Source organism: Balaenoptera physalus, assembly GCF_965194825.1.
Source record: "Balaenoptera physalus genome assembly, chromosome: 14".
In the NCBI taxonomy this organism is placed as follows: domain Eukaryota; kingdom Metazoa; phylum Chordata; class Mammalia; order Artiodactyla; family Balaenopteridae; genus Balaenoptera; species Balaenoptera physalus.
The window spans coordinates 87,500,330-87,519,781 of record NC_138893.1 but is presented as its reverse complement, the minus strand read 5'-3'; the positions used below and the strand labels follow the sequence as shown (position 1 = coordinate 87,519,781).

The window sequence follows — 19,452 nt, the reverse complement described above, 5'->3', positions numbered from 1 at the left end:
AGTATCATTGATTAACAATGTTGTATTAGTTTCAGGTGTACAGCAAAGTGATTCACTTATGCAAATGCAAGTATCTATTCTTTTTCAAATTCTTTTTCCATTTAGGTTATTACAGAATGTTGAGCAGAGTTCCCTGTGCTATACAGTAGGTCCTTGTTGGTTATCTATTTTATTTTTCTTTTTTCTTTCCTTTCCTTTTTTCTTTCTTTTCTTTTCCCTCCCTCCCTCCCTCCCTCCCTCCCTTCCTTTCTCTTATTGAAGTATAGTTAATTTACAGTTGTGCCAATCTGCTGTACAGCAAAGTGACTCAGTTATACACATATATACATTCTTTTTTTTAATATTTTTTCATTATGGTTTATCACGGGATATTGAATGTAGTTCCCTGTGCTATATACATTAGGACCTTGTTGTTTATCCATTCTAAATGTAATAGTTTGCATCTATCAATCCCAAACTTCCAGTCCATCCCTCTCCCTCCCCACCCCCCCTTGGCAACCACAAGTCTGTTCTCTATGTCTATGAGTCTGTTTCTGTTTTGTAGATAGGTTAATTTGTGCCATGTTTTAGATTCCACATGTAAGTGGTATCATATGGTATTTGTCTTTCTCTTTCTGACTTACTTCACTTAGTATGATAATCTCTTGTTGCATCCATGTTGCTGCAGTGACATTATTTCATTTTTTATGGCTGAGTAGTATTCCATTGTATATATGTACCACATCTTCTTTATCCATTCATCTGTCGATGGACATTTAGGTTGCTTCCATGTCTTGGCTATTGTAAATAGTGCTGCAGTGAACACTGGGGTGCATGTATCCTTTTGAATTATGGTTTTCTCCAGATATATGCCCAGGAATGGGATTGCTGGATCATATGGTAGCTCTATTTTTAGTTTTTTAAGGAATCTCCATACTGTTCTCCATAGTGGCTGTACCAATTTACATTCCCACCAACAGTGTAGGAGAGTTTCCTTTTCTCCATACCCTCTCCAGCATTTGTTGTTTGTAGATTTTTTTGATGGTGGCCATTCTAACCAGTGTGAGGTGATACCTCATTGTAATTTTGATTTGCATTTCTCTAATAATTAGTGATGTTGAGCATCTTTTCATGTACCTGTTGGCCATTTGTATTTCTTCTTTGGAGAAATATCTGTTTAGGTCTCCTGCCCATTTTTTGATTGGGTTAGAATGTACATTTAGAATATGTGTTTATAGCCCTTAATACTTTTTTTCTAAGGAATATATCCCCAAATCGGAGAATTTTAAAAGTCATGGATCTTCTACCTTGGCGTTTTAACTTTCCTCCTAAAGTGCTAAGAGGAGCAGAACACCACAAAGCCAGACTGAGATGTTAGTTGCCTTTCGTGACTTCAGGCTCACACTCTTACTCATGAAATTGTTAGTTTAAAATGTGAAGATACCAAACACCTATAATATTTCATTAAAAACTTGTATAAAGGGACTTCCCTGGTGGTGCAGTGCTTAAGAATCTGCCTGCCAATGCGGGGGACACGGGTTCAATCCCTGGTCCGGGAAGATCCCACATGCTGCGGAGCAACGAAGCCCGTGTGCCACAACTACCGAGCCTGCGCTCTAGAGCCCACGAGCCACAACTACTGAGCCTGCGCTTTAGAGCCCGCGAGCCACAACTGCTGAGCCCGTGTGCTGCAACTACTTTAGCCTGCGCACCTAGAGCCCGTACACCGCAACAAGAGAAGCCACCGCAATGAGAAGCTCGCACACTGCAACGCAGAGTAGCCCCCGCTGACCACAACTAGAGAAAGCCCGCGTGCAGCAACAAAGACCCAATGCAGCCAAAAAAAACAAAAAAACCTGGTATTATTATGGAAACATAAAACACATAGCAAAACTCTTTGTACTTAATTATACCTATATTTTAGTTAAGAGAGGAGACTATTTTGACTGTGTTACAGTATGAAGTGTGATGGTCATAACAGCGAAGTATGTACATAAAAAATACATTGATTCCCCTCATCAAGATAGGGCTAAGCATACAAAACAGCACTCAAACTTCTTAAGGAGGTCTTTGAAGAATAGTTTATCTATTGTGTTTGCCTTGTGCCTTGCTTCCTGGCTTAGTCATTTTTACTTTTTGTGAATTCTAGGGACCCAAGTTGTAGTGTCTTTTTTTTTGTCTGTGCTGGGTCTTAGTTGCAGCAGGTGGAATCTTCACTGCAGCATGCGGACTTATTAGTTGCAGCATGTGGACTCTTAGTTGCACCATGCATGCGGGATCTAGTTCCCTGACCAGGGATCAAACCCAGGTCCCCTGCATTGGGAGCTCGGAGTCTTACTCACTGGACCACCAGGGAAGTCCCCCAAGTTGTGATGGTTTTAATGTTTGCATCCAGAATGTAAGATAACATTTTTTTTTTTTTTAATGGAAACCATGGCTGCTATTTGGAGTTTAGTGAATTCAGTTTAAAGTTGAGGAGCCCATCCTCACAGAAGTAGAATGAGGCAGTGGTTAAGTAGTTCTGCTTTTTTGGAAGACCTCAGATGAGATTATATGTGATTTACACATCTTAACTTGCGGCGAGCAGGGGCTACTCTTCGTTCCTGTGTGTGGGCTTCTCATTGCGGTGGCTTCTCTTGTTGCGGAGCATGGGCTCCAGGCGTGCGGGTTTCAGGTAGTTGTGGCTCACGGGCTCTAGAGCACAGACTCTGTAGTTGTGGCGCACAGGCTTAGTTGCTCTGCGGCATGTGCTATCTTCCCGGGCCAGGGATCGAACCCGTGTCCCCTGCATTGGAAGGCGGATTCTTTACTGCTGGACCACCGGGGAAGTCCCGGCAGGCAGATTCTTAACCACTGTGCCACCAGGGAAGTCCCATCCTTATTTTATACATGAGGAAACATAAGCACAAGAGATGGGGTGACTTGCCCAAGGCAATAAACAATGGAATCACTGGTTTCAATGTCCCTGTATTGAAAGGGTATAATCTGTATATAATCTTTTCTTGTTCCCTTGAGAATATTAGAATAAATATTAAAAACTTTGATTTTCAAATGTCATCCTGAAAGTGTCATCTTTTAAAAACAAGTAGCTTGTATTTTATGACGTAAACTGGATAGAAAAATGCAGCCCAGTTTGCCAGTGTACTCAAGTGGTCAGTTTAGAACAATATTGCTCTGAGGATGTATACATTTTTGGTTTTTGTCATGCTTATGTAGGTTTTCAAAAGAGCTTTTCTTTACCAGACAAAATTAAGACTTAAAATACTTAAAGAATTATACATATCTTAAAGCAAAATGGTAGACTTTTTTTTTAGTGTATTTGAAGTTCACCTGCAACAGCAGTTAAAATTTTGTCAGGTGTGACCTTGTAGGGCAGTCTCCTTTTATTTGTTTGACTCTTAGATTTTATGGTAAGAAAATTACTTCTTGGATAATATGAAAGTGAACTAGTAAAAATTTAAAAATTTTTAAAATTTGATTTCTCCTGTTCCTCCAGAGGAGGGCGCTTGGTGTTTACAGTAAAATTTTAGAGTTTTGTTTTTCTTTAATTACAGATTGGGAGTCCTCCTCTTGATCCTACTGAGCATTTTCTTCCTGAAGAAGAGAAACTTGCTGAACAAGAGCGATCAAAAAGGTGAGTAGGTCTAGAAATCAGCCCTCACAGGTATTTCCACATAGTGTATTTGAGATGATTGCTCAAAAAAAGCACAGTGCTTTCTCTTTCAAGGCACTCAAAGGTTATAGAATGTGGATTCTGACATGGATTAAAACCTTCATTTGCCACTTCCTAGATATGTTACCCTGTTCAAATCTGGGGCTCAGTTTCCTTATCTGTCAAATAGGTACAATAGTCATACCCAACTGAAGGGGTTGGTGGGAGGATCAAGATAAATATATTTGAAAGTTCCTTATAAATTGTAAACCGTTACACAAATGTTTTTTCCTTCATAGATTTGAGAAGGTTTATACTCATAACCTATATTACCTGGCTCAAGTCTACCAGCATATGGAAATGTTTGAGAAGGCTGCCCATTATTGCCATAGTACGCTAAAACGCCAGCTTGAGCACAATGCCTACCATCCTATGGAGTGGGCTATTAATGCTGCTACCTTGTCACAATTTTACATCAATAAGGTAAGCTTCTCAAAGTAGTTATCTAACAGAGTTACCAATAGTGTGTATAAAAATAGAACCAAAAGTACCTTGAAAATGTCATCTTTTAAAAACAGGTAGCTTGTATTTTATAATGTAAACTGGATAGAAAAATGCAGCGCAGTTTGCCAGTGTAGTAGTTTGTAGCTTTTTGTTGCAGTAATCCTTTTGAATCTTAAAATAATTTTATCATGTCCTACGTTGCCTAAGACTGATTTCTTTTTTGATGCAGACAGGCTATCTCTATTTTAGTGAGATGTTACTTTAAATTGCAGATTTTATCTTGTAGGCTTAACTATCTTTATGCAGTGGTAATCTGGTAACTCTGAGAATTTGTCTGAGGAAGTTGACTGTTAAATGTGGGCTTTGATAAAAGCATGTGATGCATTTCAGTTATTCTTTAGAATTAACTCCTTTATAGTACTTTTTCTGTGTTGGGAATATCTCTGCTCAGTTTCAGAGTTCCAGGTTGTTATATTTTTTCTGGAGTATTACACAGGGACAAATTTGAGCTTCTTAGTTGCTTTCAGAATTATTCAGAATCATGTTGGTATATTCTTAATTGACCTTTTAAATTTTTTAGCCCTTAAGAGAATTTTTAATGCTAACACACTTTAAAGCCACCTTTCCCAGCCAGATTTTCTATTAATTCTCAATAAGGTATCTCAGTGATAGAAATTACTTTTATTTGTATTTCTAATTAATTCACAAGCCTCTCTGAACTTTTAGTAATTCTTTGCTTATCAGAGTTTCTTCTTAGATCTCTGTTTACCTGCTGCTGTATCCTTACTGGGCCTTTATCCTTTCTAAGTTTTTTTGTTAGTGCTGGTTCTATAAATGCGCCCTATGTTTAAAGTATTGTCCCACAGAATTTCATTCAGAAAAGCTATTAGCAGGAGAGAAAGGGCTGTGGTGACTGCAGCATCGCTTCTAGGACTTTGGTCTAAGATCAAGTGTGTAAGTAACGCTACTGCATATATCAGAGCATTCAGTTAAATCTAAATCTCATGAATCCATTTCATTGTGATCATCATCAAAAAGTGTTACCTGGTGCTTCTGCTTGTGGCACCGCTTTATGGTTTGTTTTTTATTTATTTATTTATTTATTTATTTATTTATTTATTTATTTATTTATGACTGTGTTGGATCTTCGTTTCTGTGCGAGGGCTTTCTCTAGTTGCAGCAAGCGGGGGCCACTCTTCATAGCGGTGCGCAGGCCTCTCACCATTGCAGCCTCTCTTGTTGTGGAGCACAGGCTCCAGACGCACAGGCTCAGTAATTGTGGCTCACGGGCCCAGTTGCTCCGTGGCATGTGGGATCTTCCCAGACCAGGGCTCGAACCCGTGTCCCCTGCATTGGCAGGCAGATTCTCAACCACTGCGCCACCAGGGAAGCCCTATGGTTTTTTTTTTAAATAGCTTCCAGAGGCCCTTTGTTTTGTTTAGCAACTTTAAAATTACATATTTGCTGTAATTTTAATTAACATTTAAAACTCCATGGATTCTAACAGTACTAAGATATCTAGATATTAAAGTATAATTAAAAAATTTTAAGTTGTTAAGCACTGCTTATGCTGAGCATGCAGTAAATTTCATGAGTACCTCCCCACTCTGTGCTTTTATTTTTTTTACCAAAATGTTTTACAAGTTTTGTTATAACTAGGTAAGTTATACTGCAAAAAGAGATTTGATCCATGTTTTTTAAAAATGCAATTGTCATTTATATCACTATCAATCATCTTCATCTGGTTCCATGAGGTTTTGCTACTTAGTGAGTCCCTGCCTTGCAGGTGAAGTCCCACATTTACCAGCCACCTAGAGGGCACAGGGCACTCACTGTTTTCTAACAGTGGTTGCTTTCAGATAGCCAGTCTGGACAAAGCTGAAGTGATAATGATGAGTAAGGGATTATAGAGCAACAATTAAAACTTCTTTATGTAACTTTCTTTTGGTTTGAGGTTTAACACCAACATTTTGATCTATAGATACTGCTGGGCTAATACTACACATGGTACCCAGCTGTTCTCAAGATGGCGTCTGAATTTGCCATAATGGGGAGATACATTTAATGCTGAGATTTTAAAGTCATAGTCAACCATTAAAAATCCTCTTAGCAAAAATCAGTGTTACTAATATGAAGTAGACATACTTAATGAGGGTGGCTTCCAACTAAAAGTTGGACTTGGTAATTCTGCTGAGTAGTCCTGTGACTTACGTGACAAATGTAAAACGTTTAAGTAACAAGGAGATGTTCTCAAAGTGTTTGAGAAGTTTACCATGCCCCAGTTTGAATTATGAAGTCTTTAACTGTGTTTGTAAAGCAGTTCCATAGAGTTTATCTGTGGAAATCTGCTGACTTCAAAACTTGGTGGGGAGCCTCATTATATTGTAAATTCCAAAGATTTTAGAAGACAGATATCTCTATCAAAATTTATCTTGTTTGCCTTTGAATGGTAGGATGTAAAAGGGATCTCTAAGCCTAAGAAAGATTAAATCTTCAAGTCCTCTGACAGAATGTAAATGGTCTAAAAATTGATCATGCGTGGAACTTTGGCTATTTAGCCTGCACCTAAAAGGACCGTGAGGTACTTTGAGTCTAGGATGATAGCCATTCTTGTATGCTGATTAAAAGTTAGCTCTCCTTCAGTAGTCAATCAGCAGTTGTTTTTTAGCCAGTTTGGATTATTAAGAATTTAGGGGTATTGTTATTTTAATCTTTAAGGGATTTTTTTTAACCAGATAATACTAAAATATATCTTATATACCTTCTTGTTTAGTTACTATATAGGGTCTCCTTAGTAGTGGTTTCTACCTGATTTTGTTAAGACTTTAATGGAAGTGTCTATTGCAAATAAGGTTTTGTGATAATTTATTCTTGTTTATTTCCTCAACAGCAATGCTTTATGGAGGCCAGGCACTGTTTATCAGCTGCTAATGTCATTTTTGGTCAAACTGGAAAGATCCGAACCACAGAAGACAGTAAGTTTAGGTGTGCGTGTTTAATTACATAGCTTTTTAAAATTTTTATTTTAAAATCATGTTAAACTTTAGAAAATTCAAGAACAGAACAAAGAACTACCATATGCCCTTCTAAATTTACCAATTTTTAGTATTTGCCTCATTTGTAGTCACATTTTTTCTTTCTGAACCATTTGAGAGAAGATTGCATACATTAGGTTCCTTTACCCCCTAATACTTCAGTGTTTTTCCTAAAAATAAGAGTATTTTCTTATATTATCATAGAACAGGAAATGTAACTGTTATACAATTCTTTCATCTATAATTCATATTTAGTAACTGTCCCCATAATGTCCTTTATAGCAATTTCTCTAGTACCAGAGTATCCAGTTCAAGGTTGCATTTAGTTGTCACATCTCTCTTTTTTAAATTTTTATTGGAATATAGTTGATGATATACAATGTTGTGTTAGTTTCTGCTGTAGAGCAAAGTGAGTCAGTTACACATGTATCCACTCTTTTTTAGATTTTTTTTCCCATATAGGGCATTACAGAGTATTGAGAAGAGTTCCCTGTGCTATACAGTAGGTCCTTATTAGTTAATCTATTTTATATGTAGTAGTGTGTATATGTCAATCCCAATCTCCCAATTTATCCCTCCACCTCCTTGCCCCCCAGTAACTGTAAGTTTATTTTCTACATCTGTAACGCTATTTCTGTTTTGTAAATAAGTTCATTTGTACCATTTTCTTAGATTCCACATTCCACATCTAAGCCATATCATGATTTATCTTTGCCTGACTTACTGCACTCAGTACGACGATCTCTAGGTCCACCGGTGTTGCTGCAAATGGCATTATTTTGTTCTTTTATGTCTGAGTAATACTGCGTTGTATATATGTACCACATCTTTTTTATCCATTCCTCTGTTGATGGACGTTTAGGTTGCTTCCATGTCCTGGCTATTGTAAGTAGTGCTGCAGTGAACGCTGAGGTGCATATATCATTTCGAATTATGGTTTTCTCTGAATATATGCCCAGGAGTGGGATTGCAGGATCATATGGTAGTTTCTGTATTTAGTTTTTTAAGGAACCTCCATACTGTTCTCCACAGTAGTTGTCACATCTCTTTAGTCATCTTTAATCTGGAACAGTTCCTCAGCCTTTCATCACAGATATTTTTGAAAATATATAGGCCAGTTATTTCATAGATTTTTCCAATTGGTGTTTGCTGTTTCTTTACACTAAGATTCAGATTATACATTTTTGGTTGGAGTACAATATGTGATATGTCCAAATATCTAGTTTAATTATAGTGTTTCATTTGGTTTTATAAATCACAGTTAACATGTATATTTGAGCAAATCAGAACCACAATGAGCTATCACCTCACACCTATTAGATTGACTGTTATCAAGAAGACAAGAAATAAGAAGTGTTGGTGAAGATGTGGAGGAAAGGGGACCCATGTGCACTGTGGTAGGATTGTAAATTGATGTAGCCACTATGAAAAACTGTTTGGAGGTTCCTCAAGAAATTAAAAATAGAGCTATGTATGATCCAGCAATTCTACTACTGGTACAGTCATCCCTTGGTATCCATGGGAGATAGGTTCCAGGGCCACCGTGGATACCAAAAATCTATGGATGCTACAGTCCCTTATATAAAATGTCATAGTATTTGCATATAACCAACGCACATCCTCTTGTATACATTAAATCATCTCTAGAATATACTTATAATACCAAATACAGTGTAAATGCTATGTAAATAATGGGCAGCACATGGCAAATTCAAGTTTTGCTTTTTGGAACTTTCTGGAATTTTTATTATTATTATTATTTATTTATTTTTTAAAAGAATTTTTTGGCCACACTGCACAGCAAGTGGGATCTTTGTTCCCCAACCAGGGATCAAACCCACGCCCCTTGCGTTGGAAGTGCAGAGTCTTAACCACTGGACTGCCAGGAAGTCCCTTAAAATTTTTATTTTATATTGGAATATAGTTGATTAACAATGTTATGTTAGGGCTTCCCTGGTGGCGCAGTGGTTGAGAATCTGCCTGCTAATGCAGGGGACACGGGTTCAAGCCCTGGTCTGGGAAGATCCCACATACCGCAGAGCAGCTGGGCCCGTGAGCCACAATTACTGAGCCTGCGCGTCTGGAGCCTGTTCTCCACAGCAAGAGAGGCCGCGATAGTGAGAGGCCCGCGCATTGCGATGAAGAGTGGCCCCCACTTGCCACAACTAGAGAAAGCCCTCGCACAGAAACGAAGACCCAACACAGCCAAAAATAAATAAATAAATAAATTTTTAAAAAAGTTAACTTAAAAAAAAAAAAAGTTATGTTAGTTTCAGGTGTACAGCAAAGTGATTCAGTTATACATATACATGTAACTATTCTTTTTCAAATTCTTTTCCCATTTAGGTTATTACAGACTGTTGAGCAGAGTTCCCTGTCCTTGTAGTTAACCTGTTTTAAATATAGCAGTGTGTACATGTCAAGCCCAATCTGTCACCCCCCCGCCCCCCCCCGTAACCATAAGTTCGTTCTCTGTGAGTCTGTTTTGTAAATAAGTTCATTTGTATCATTTTTTAAGCGATATTATATGATATTTGTCTTTCTCCATCTGACTTCCTTCACTTAGTATGATAATCTCCAGGTCCATCCATGTTGCTGCAAATAGCATTATTTCATTCTTTTTAATGGCTGGGTAATATTCCATTGTATATATGCACCACATCTTCTTTATCCATTCATCTGTCCAATACTAAGACTTTTAAAATGCTTAAAGTAGATAACTAATGAGAACCCACTGTATAGCACAGGGAACTCTACTCAGTGCTCTGTGGTGACCTAAATGGGAAGGAAATCTAAAAAAGAGTGGATATATATGTATACATATGACTGATTCACTTTGCTGTACAGCAAGAAACTAACACAACATTGTAAAGCAACCATATTCCAATAAAAAATTTTTTTTAAAAACTGAAAATGGATTAAAGACCTAAATAAGACTGGATACTGTAAAACTCTTAAAGGAAAATACAGGCAGAACACTCTTTGACATAAATCACTGCAAGATCTTTTTCGATCCAAATCCTAGGGTAATGGAAATAAAAAAAGAATAAACAAATGGGACCTAATTAAATTCAAAAGCTTTGCACAGCAAATGAAACCATAAACAAAAAGACAACCCACAGAATGAGAGAAAATGTTTGCAGATGACACCACAGACAAGGGATTAATCTCCAAAATTTACAAACAGCTCATGTGGCTCAACAACAGAAAAAAACAACCCAATCAAAATGGGCAGAAGACCTAAACAGACATTTCTCCAAAGAAGACATACAGATGGCCAACAGGCACATGAAAAGATGCTCAACATTGCTAAGTATTAGAGAAATGCAAATCAAAACTACAATGAGGTATCACCTCACACTAGTCAGAATGGCCATCATCAAAAAGTCTACAAATAAAAAATTCTGGAGAGGGTGTGGAGAAAAGGGAAACCTCCTACACTGTAGGTGGGAATGTAAATTGGTGCAGCCACTGGGGAGCACAGTATGGAAGTTTAAGAAACTAAAAATAGAGCTACCATATGACCCACCCAGCAATCCCACTCCTGGGCATATCTCTGGAGAAAATCATGGTTCGAAAGGATACATGCACCCCAGTGTTCACTGCAGTGCTGTTTACAGTAGCGAAGACATGGAAGCACCCTAAATGTTCATCAACAGATGAATGGATAAAGAAGATGTGGTACATATATACAATGGAATATTACCCAGCCATTAAAAAGAATGAAATAATGCCATTTGCAGCAACATGGATTGACCTGGAGATTATCATACTAAGTGAAGTCAGTCAGATGGAGAAAGACAAATATGTCACTTATATGCAGAATCTAAAAAAGATGATACAAATGAACTTTTTTTTACAAAACAGAAACAGACTCACAGAGATCGAACTTATGGTTACCGGGGAGAAGGGTGCTGGGGAGGGATAGATTGGGAGTTTGGGATTGACATGTACACACTGCTATATTTAAAATAGGTTACCTACAGGGACTTCCCTGGTGGTCCAGTGGTTAAGAAGCCGCCTTCTAATGCAGGGGGTGCAGGTTCAATCCCTTGTTGGGGAACTAAGATCCAACATGCCACGGGGCAGCTAAGCCTGTTTGCTCTAGAGCCTGCCCGCCACAACTAGAAAGCAGCCCTGCGCACCACAACAAAAGATCCTGCAGGCCACAACGAAGATCCCGCGTGCCACAACTAAGACCCAATGCAGCCAAATCAATATTTTTAAAAAAATTAAAAAGGACCTACTCTATAGCACAGGGAACTCTGCTCAATAGTCTGTAATAACCTGATAGTTATAGTAAGGGACTCAGCCTAGCCCAAACCTGTCTTTTCCAGCTCGTTTGTCACAAAAGCAGTTATTTAAAAATCTGACACCCACCCCCCACCCCCATCTTACCACTTTGGTTTGATTCTCTGCTGGGATATTTCAGTTCATTTGGTAGGGGACCAAAGTTCTGTCCCCCACCAAAACTAAGTTCTCAGTTTTGGGTTTTTTGGTTTTGTTTTGTTTTTTTTTACAGTGTTGAGAAGGGACTCCTGTCATATTGGTTTCTAGTGTGTGAGATGCTGTCTGCTGTGTTTTGTATTTTTTTATTTTTTGACTAACTGTATGGAAAGTTGTCAGTAAAGCCTTTGTCATAGGATAGACTTAAAAAAAAAATCTGTAATAACCTAAATGGGAAAAGAATTTGAAAAAGAATAAATATATCCTATGTATAACTGAATCACTCTGCTGTGCACCTGAAACTAACACAACCTTGTTAATTAACTATACTCCAATATAAAATAAACATTCAAAAAAATAAATAAAATCAGTAATATGCCCACCAGGACCTCTGAGCACATTTTAGTAAGGTATACAATCCAGTAAAACTTTTGCTTCCAAACCTTAAGGAAGTCAGTTACCCAGATCCATAAGCTATTTCTGAAAAGGAAAGATCAAGGACTTCATATGTAAGTGCAGGTTCCAAAATACAGTCAATCCTCATTATTTGTAGATTCCATATTTTTGAATTTGCCTACTTGACACAATTTACTCATAACCCCCAAAAACAGTACTCAAGGCACTCATGTGGTCATTTGCAGACAGCAAAGGATTTGAGGCACCTGAGGTGCACATTACCAGCTGAGGTTGAACAAGGCAATGATACACCTTCTTGTTTCAGCTCTCATACTATAAACAGGTATCCTTTTTGTGGTCTAAATTACTCAGTGCCACATTTTTCACATTTTTTTTGGATTTTGTTGGTGATTTCATTGTTTAAAATGGCCCCCAAGTGTAGTGCTGAGGTGGTCTCTAGTGTCCCTAAGCACATGAAGGCTGGGATGTGCCTTCTGGGGAAAATACAGTGCTAGATAAGCTTCATTTAGGCACAAGCTACAGTGCTATTGGCCCTGAGTTCAATGTTAATGTCAATGTTAATGAGTCAATTATATATTAAATAAGGTGTCTTTAAACAGAAACACATTAAAATAAGGTTATATATTGATCAGTTGATGAAAATATTGTGACCAGAAGCTCATCAGAACGTAACCCTGTATTTGCCCTAGGAGTGAGTGATGTTTTAGCATTCCCTAATTCACTGTTCACAGCAACTGTATAGAACATAACTACCAGGACCAGTGAGAATCAGCTATACATTGTTTCCTTATAAGAGAATCCAAGTTTTACTGTTGGGATTAAAAACCACTTTTTCTACGGAACTGAATGTTCACCTGAAGGAGACGATCCAACTGACTGGTGACTTACATCAGTGTTGTGCTTCCATGTTGATTGGGAGGTGAGCAGCTTGATTCTCTCCCTGTAGAGCTGGGCAGTGCCTGCTGTACTTGGCATTTGTGTCACACCCATGTTGATGGAAAAAGGAAGATTATAAAGGCAGAGAAAAGTACACAGGTTAATGGCAATACTGCATTAAATCTAACATGATGACTGAAAATGTTACGAAGGATTTTTTTTTAAATACTAGTGAAAACCAAAATAATTTAAACCATGAAAAATTTAAAAATTGTTCTTTGCAAAAATAAATTCCTTCCACAGATGTAACAGTATTTTGGTAAAACTGGACGTGGGACTCATTAGAAAATGGAATATTTGACCATTAAATCACCCCCACCATTCCAAACATTGTTTTGGGGGATGCTTTCCACTCAGGACTGCTTTTTTTTTTTTTTTTTTTTTTTTAGGACTGCTTTTAATTTATGAAAAATCCATTTCAATTTGGCTTCTACTAAATTGGAATTTGACATATTGATTAGGAGCTATGCTAACCTTCACCTTGTTCAACACTATTTCTTCATTTACAGAGACCATAGCATAGGCAAGGTGGTAAAAGCAAATGCTTAAACAATTAGAGGAAACTGCTTTCAACAACCTACCTCTTAAGAATCCGTGTATAGATTTGGGGTTGCCGGGGGGATGGTGTTGGGGAGGGTTGGATTGGGAGTTTGGGACTAGCAGATGCAATCTATTATATACAGAATGGATAAACAACAAGGTCCTATTGTAACTGTATTCAACATCCTGTAATAAACCATAATGGAAAAGAAAAAAAAAAGAATCCAAGTAGACATGAATTATAGAATTCTTATCCTAAAGTATTCTAAAAACCTGTATGAACAATACTTTTATTAATCTAATTCGATTAATAATGGTATTAATCACCCACATGTACCTGTTCTAAGGTCTAAGAAATTGTTTTTGGGTGCCACTAACTGTGTCCATATAAGATGGTGAACTTAATTGGTAAATGTGTGTTCTGACTACTCCACTGGCTGGCTGTCCCCCCATGTCTTCCTCCCTCTCCTCCGGCCTCCGTTTCCTGAGAACACAGCACTATTGAAATTAGGTCAGTTCATAACCCTACAGTGATCTCTATAGTGAAAGGAAGAGTTGCAGATCTCTCACTTTACATCAAAACCTAGGAATGATTAGCTTAGTGAAGAAGGCATGTCAAAATAGGCCAAAAGATACTCCCTCTTGCACAAGTTAGCCAAGTTATGAATGCAAAGGAAAAGTTCCTGAAGGAAATTGAAAGTGCTACTCCAGTGAACACATGAATGATAAGAAAGCGAAACAGCCTTATTGCTGATATGGAGAAAGTTTTAGTGGTCTGGATAGAAGATTAAACAAGTCACAACATTCCCTTAAACCAAAACCTAATCCAGAGAAAGGCCCTACCTTTCTTCATTTCTGTGGAGGCTGAGAGAGGTGAGAAAGCTGCAGAAGAGAAGTTTGAAGCTAGCAGAGGTTGGTTCATGAGATTTAAGGAAAGAAGCTGTCTCCATAACGTAAAAGTGCAAGGTGAAGCAGCAAATTATCCAGAAGATCTAGCTAAGATCATTAATGAAGGTGGCTACACTAAACTGATTTTCAATGTGGATGAAACAGCCTTCTATTGGAAGATGCCATCTAGGACTTTCATAGCTAGAGAGAAGTCAGTGCCTGGCTTCAAAGCTTCAAAGGACAGGCTGACTCTTTTGTTAGGGGCTAATGCAGCTGGTGACTTTAACTTGAAGCTGATGCTCATTTACCATTCTGAGAATCCTCGGGCCCGTGAGAATTGTGCTAATTATGCTTTATGCTAGTTATGCTACCTGTGCCTTGTAAACGGAACAACAAAACCTGGATGACAACACGTCTGTTTACAACATGGTTTACTGAATATTTTAAGCCCACTGTTGAGACCTACTGTTCAAAAAAAAAAATTCCTTTCAGAAGATTACTGCTCACTGACAATGTACCTGTGTCATCCAAGAGCTCTGACGGAGATACACAATGCGATTGTTGTTGTTTTCATGTTTGCTAATACAGCATCCATTCTGCAGCCCATGGATCAAGGAGTAATTTCGACTTTCAAGTCTTACTGTTTGAAGAAAAAAATCATAAGGCTATCACTGCCATAGATGTGATTCCTCTGATGGATCTGAGCAAAGTAAATTGAAAATCTTCTGGAAAGGATTCACTAGTCTAGATGCCATTAAGAACATTCATGATTCATGGGAAGAGGTCAAAATATCAACATTAACAGGAGTTTGGAAGAAGCTGACTCCAGCCCTCAGGGATGATTTTGAGGGGTTTAAGACTTCAGTGGAGGGAGTAACTGCAGATGCGGTAGAAATAGCGTGAGAACTAAAAGTCGAGCCTGAAGATGTGACTGAAATGCTGCAATCTCATAAAATTTTGACAGATGAGGAGTTGCTTCTTATGGATGAGCAAAGAGAATGGTTTCTTGAGATGGAATCTACTCCTGGTGAAGATGCTGTGAAGATTCTTGAAATGACAACAAAGGAGTTAGAATAGTACATAAACTTACTTGATGAAATAGCGGCAGGGTTTGAGAGGATGGACTCCAGTTTTGAAAGAAGTTCTGCGTTGGGTGAAACGCTGTCAAACAGCATTGCACGCTACAGAGAAATTGTTCGTGAAAGGAGGAGTCCATCAGCGCAGCGCACGTCACTGCTGTCTTGTTTTAGGAGATTGCCACGGCCCCCCCACCCTTCAGCAACCACCACCCTGATCGGTCAGCAGCCAGCAGCACTGAGGCGGGACTGTCCACCAGCAAAAAAGTTTGACTCTCTGAAGCCTCAGATGATGGTTAGCATTTTTTAGCAATAAAGTATTTTTTAATTAAGATGTGTACATTTTTAAGACATGATGCTATTGCACACTTAATAGACTACAGTATAGTGCAAACGTAACTTCTATATGCTATGGAAAACAAAAAATTCGTGTGACTTGCTTTATCGCAGTGGTCTGGAATCAATCCTGCAATATCTCTGAGGTATGCCTGTATTCAAAATTTAATATACATGGTGACCTTAGTTTTTACCTATAGGTAATACATAAGAAAAAACTAGAAAGAAATATACAAATAATAGTGAGTACCTCTGGGTGGTAGGAATTTTTTTTTCCCCACTGCTTCAGTGAGGACTTGTTACTTTTATAATGGGGGGGGGGAGTGATACAAAAAAGAAAGCAGTACACAATGAAAATTACAATTGTGACCATTAACTTATACAAATCATGTATCATTTTAGCTACTGAAGCTGAAGGAGATGTGCCAGAGCTTTATCACCAAAGAAAAGGGGAAATAGCAAGATGCTGGATCAAATACTGTTTGACTCTCATGCAGAATGCCCAACTTTCCATGCAGGTAATACAGTCAAAAGTGGTCTTTTCTTTCTTAAATAGCAGGATGTTAAGTAAAAACTTAAAATGGGGAGTATGCTCATTGAGCTTACTGCCTGTGTATTATTCAAGGCGTGCAGAACGCTCTCATATATGTTTGTTTCTTGTTCTCCCCATCTCACCCTTTTCAAATCTTACTCATCAATTGAGGCCATCTCAGATAACACCTCTTCCTTCAAGACTTCCCTTTGGATAGAGCATAAGCTCCATGAGAGGGAGGCTTCATCGTATTCGTATCGTATACTAATCTCCAGACACAACAGGTTCTCAAAAATTATTTTTTTAAATTTATTTTTGGCTGTGTTGGGTCTTTGTTGCTGCACACGGGCTTTCTCTAGTTGTGGGGAGCACGGGCTTCTCATTGCGGTGACTTCTCTTGTTGCCGAGCACGGGCTCTAGAGCACAGGCTCAGCAGTTGTGGTGCACGGGCTTAGTTGCTCCGTGGCATGTGGGATCTTCCCGGACCAGGGCTTGAACCCATGTCTCCTGCATTGGCAGGCGGATTCTTAACCACTGTGCCACCAGGGAAGCCCCTCTCAAAAATTATTGAATGTATAATTCTTCATCCCCTACAGATATCTTCTCCCTCCTTTAAATTCCATAGAACCCTACCTAAGTCACTTGACTTTGTATTATCCCTGTTATCCCTATTCATATTCTTATCTTATTCCTTTACCTCTTTTTAGACTATAAGCAACTTGATGGCAGGAAGTCTTACTAATCTTTACATACTTTATAGAGTAAATATATATTTGATAAAAGTATGAGTATAAATGTATCTGGAAACAGCCCTGCTAGTTTGTAGCTGTGTATTCATGGCAATTAACTTCTCTTTGCCTCAGTTTCCTTACAATTAAGATGGGGGTAATAATAGTACTTAATAGTGTTGCTGTGAGAGTTAAATATATATAAAGGGCTCAGAAAAGTGCCTGAGACATAATCAAGTCCTCAATAAGTTAACTGTCATCATTGGTATTGTTATTACTGATCCATACCTAATGGATTCTAGTTCCTAACCACTACAGAGGAAAATAAATCATTTGGATGCACCATCCTAAGTGTAGATACATTGGAGACTTTCCTGAAGGAGTTATTATGCTGCTTTTCTATTTACATGCATTGAAGTATAATCAGTCTTAGTAAATATAGAACCTTGTGAAACTACTAAACAAAATAAAACCAAACAAGCCACAAACTCCCAGAAGCATGGGTCTTTCAAAGATTAGAGCACTTTAGAGGTAGAGGGTAAAGATGAGGCATGTTTGGAAAAGAAAGGAAGTAGGGAGAAAAACTAGGGAGCTTTATGTGTAGAGAAGTTGCCAGGAAAATCTGTCAGCTTTCTTCTGCTCAGAAAGCACCCTAGAAAGCATGTAAACAAGCAGCCAGGAAGCACATTAAGTAAACAAGATTTAGAGACTTATGGCCTGCATTTGAAGTAATTGTGTCAAGCAAAACACCCTGTGTGATTTAACTCTTACCCTTCCTTTAGTTGATGTTTTCCAGACTGGGCACTAGAGTTTATCATCTGGTTACTTTAAACTCAAATAGTTGCCATGCTACTAAATTACTCAGATTTTCCTTAATCTGGCTTTGTTACTTTAACTTTATCCTTTGATCATCTGTTTACCTGAAAAGCCTTCTTTAATTCAAGTTTAATAACATATACAAATTTAAGTTATTTCTGCCAGCTCTTTGGTAGTCATTGTACTATGATGAACAAAAATAGACTTGGTTTTTTTTACTTCGTATGAAAGTGTAATTTTAGTAAGTTCCACAAAGGAGAGACACATGATACGAGAAGTCATAGCAGGAGGAAGTAACATCTGAAGGAAGCTCTGGGAATGAGAAGGCCTAGCATTCCAAGGAGCTGAAGCCGCACATTTAAAAGTTCTATGGCATAGGGAGCATGGTGTTAGAAGGGATGGAACAAAGGCCTGTGAGGCTGGAGCACATGTGATATACGGTAGAGTTAGAAGGGGATAGAACAGGGACCTCCCTGCTGGCGCAGTGGTTGAGAATCCGCCTGCCAATGCAGGGGACACGGGTGCGAGCCCTGGTCCAGGAAGATCCCACATGCCGCGGAGCAACTAATCCTGTGCGCCACAACTACTGAGCCTGCGCTCTAGAGCCCGTGCTCGGCAACAAGAGAAGTCACCGCAATGAGAAGCCCGCACACCGCAACGAAGACCCAACGCAGCCGAAACTAAATAAATTAATTAATTTTAAAAAAAGAAAGAAAGAATGGGATAGAACAAGCAGGGCCTTCAATGAATGGAGTTTTTGGACTGGTCACTTAGGTAGCAGAATGGAGAATGAATTGAGGGAAAGCAAGAGGGGATGGGGGAGATTAGAAGACCATTGGAACAGTGGAGGTGAGATGTGAAGGGAGCTTGGTGTAGGATGGTGGCAAAAGAGATGGTGGAAAAGAATGCATTCAGGAGGTATTTAGGGGGCAAAATGTAAAGGACTTGGTGATGGATTGGAAGTGTGGGGTAAAGGGGAGAGGAGAGGAACATCTCAAGGGTGATTCCTCCACTGCTGGCTGTCCAGATCGATGGAGTGTCCTTCACTAAACTACGACTAGAATAGGAACGTGTTTGCTGAAGAGTAAGAGTTCCCTTGTGGACCTGTTGAGGATGAGGTGTCTGAGTCTTCTGAGAGAAGGAGATGTTGTGTGGGGAGCTGTAGTTATGGGTCTGAAGCTTGAGAAGAGGTCCAGGTCGTACCTGTAGATTTGTGAGTCCTCCTCCCATGGATGGTAGTTGCAGCGGTGGGTATGGATGGAGTCACCTGTGTAGAGCAGTGCTGTCCAATAGAAATAAAATTACATACGTGGCTGGTATTTTAAGCTTTCTAGTGGCTACATTAGAAAAGGAAAAAAGCAGGTGAAATTTATATTTCTTAGCCTAGAATATAAAAAGATATAATCATTTCTATTTGTCATCAATACTAAAGATTTGAGCTATTGTACTAAGTCTTGGAAATTGGCTATGTATTATTTTACACTGATCACATCTCAGCTTGGACATTTCAGATGCTCAGTAGCCATCCACACGCAGGAAATGGCTACTGTTTCCAACAATGCAGATC

General features: G+C 38.6%; 2 protein-coding genes and 1 long non-coding RNA gene across 4 annotated transcripts in view; 2 read left to right on the top strand and 1 right to left on the bottom strand.

Moving 5' to 3' along the window:
* The window catches only part of HKDC1 (hexokinase domain containing 1), a 265,615-nt gene that overhangs the window by 15,917 nt on the left and 230,246 nt on the right, over positions 1-19,452 (top strand). The window lies entirely within an intron of this gene.
* Positions 1-19,452, top strand: part of KIFBP (kinesin family binding protein) — a 36,990-nt gene that overhangs the window by 15,410 nt on the left and 2,128 nt on the right. The window contains exons 3-6 of one of the 2 annotated variants that reach the window (XM_082424466.1): positions 3,534-3,613; positions 3,931-4,114; positions 7,026-7,122; positions 16,212-16,327. In XM_082424466.1, the coding sequence (XP_082280592.1) occupies positions 3,534-3,613; positions 3,931-4,114; positions 7,026-7,122; positions 16,212-16,327 (477 nt within the window). The remainder of the gene's footprint in view (positions 1-3,533; positions 3,614-3,930; positions 4,115-7,025; positions 7,123-16,211; positions 16,328-19,452) is intronic. The other variant, XM_082424467.1, reaches the window with a different exon arrangement.
* LOC309642717 lies at positions 7,132-19,390 on the bottom strand. Its single transcript, XR_014253330.1, has 3 exons — positions 19,089-19,390; positions 14,916-15,578; positions 7,132-12,995 (listed from the first exon to the last, which is right to left on the bottom strand). It is a non-coding gene; the product is annotated as an uncharacterized lncRNA (long non-coding RNA).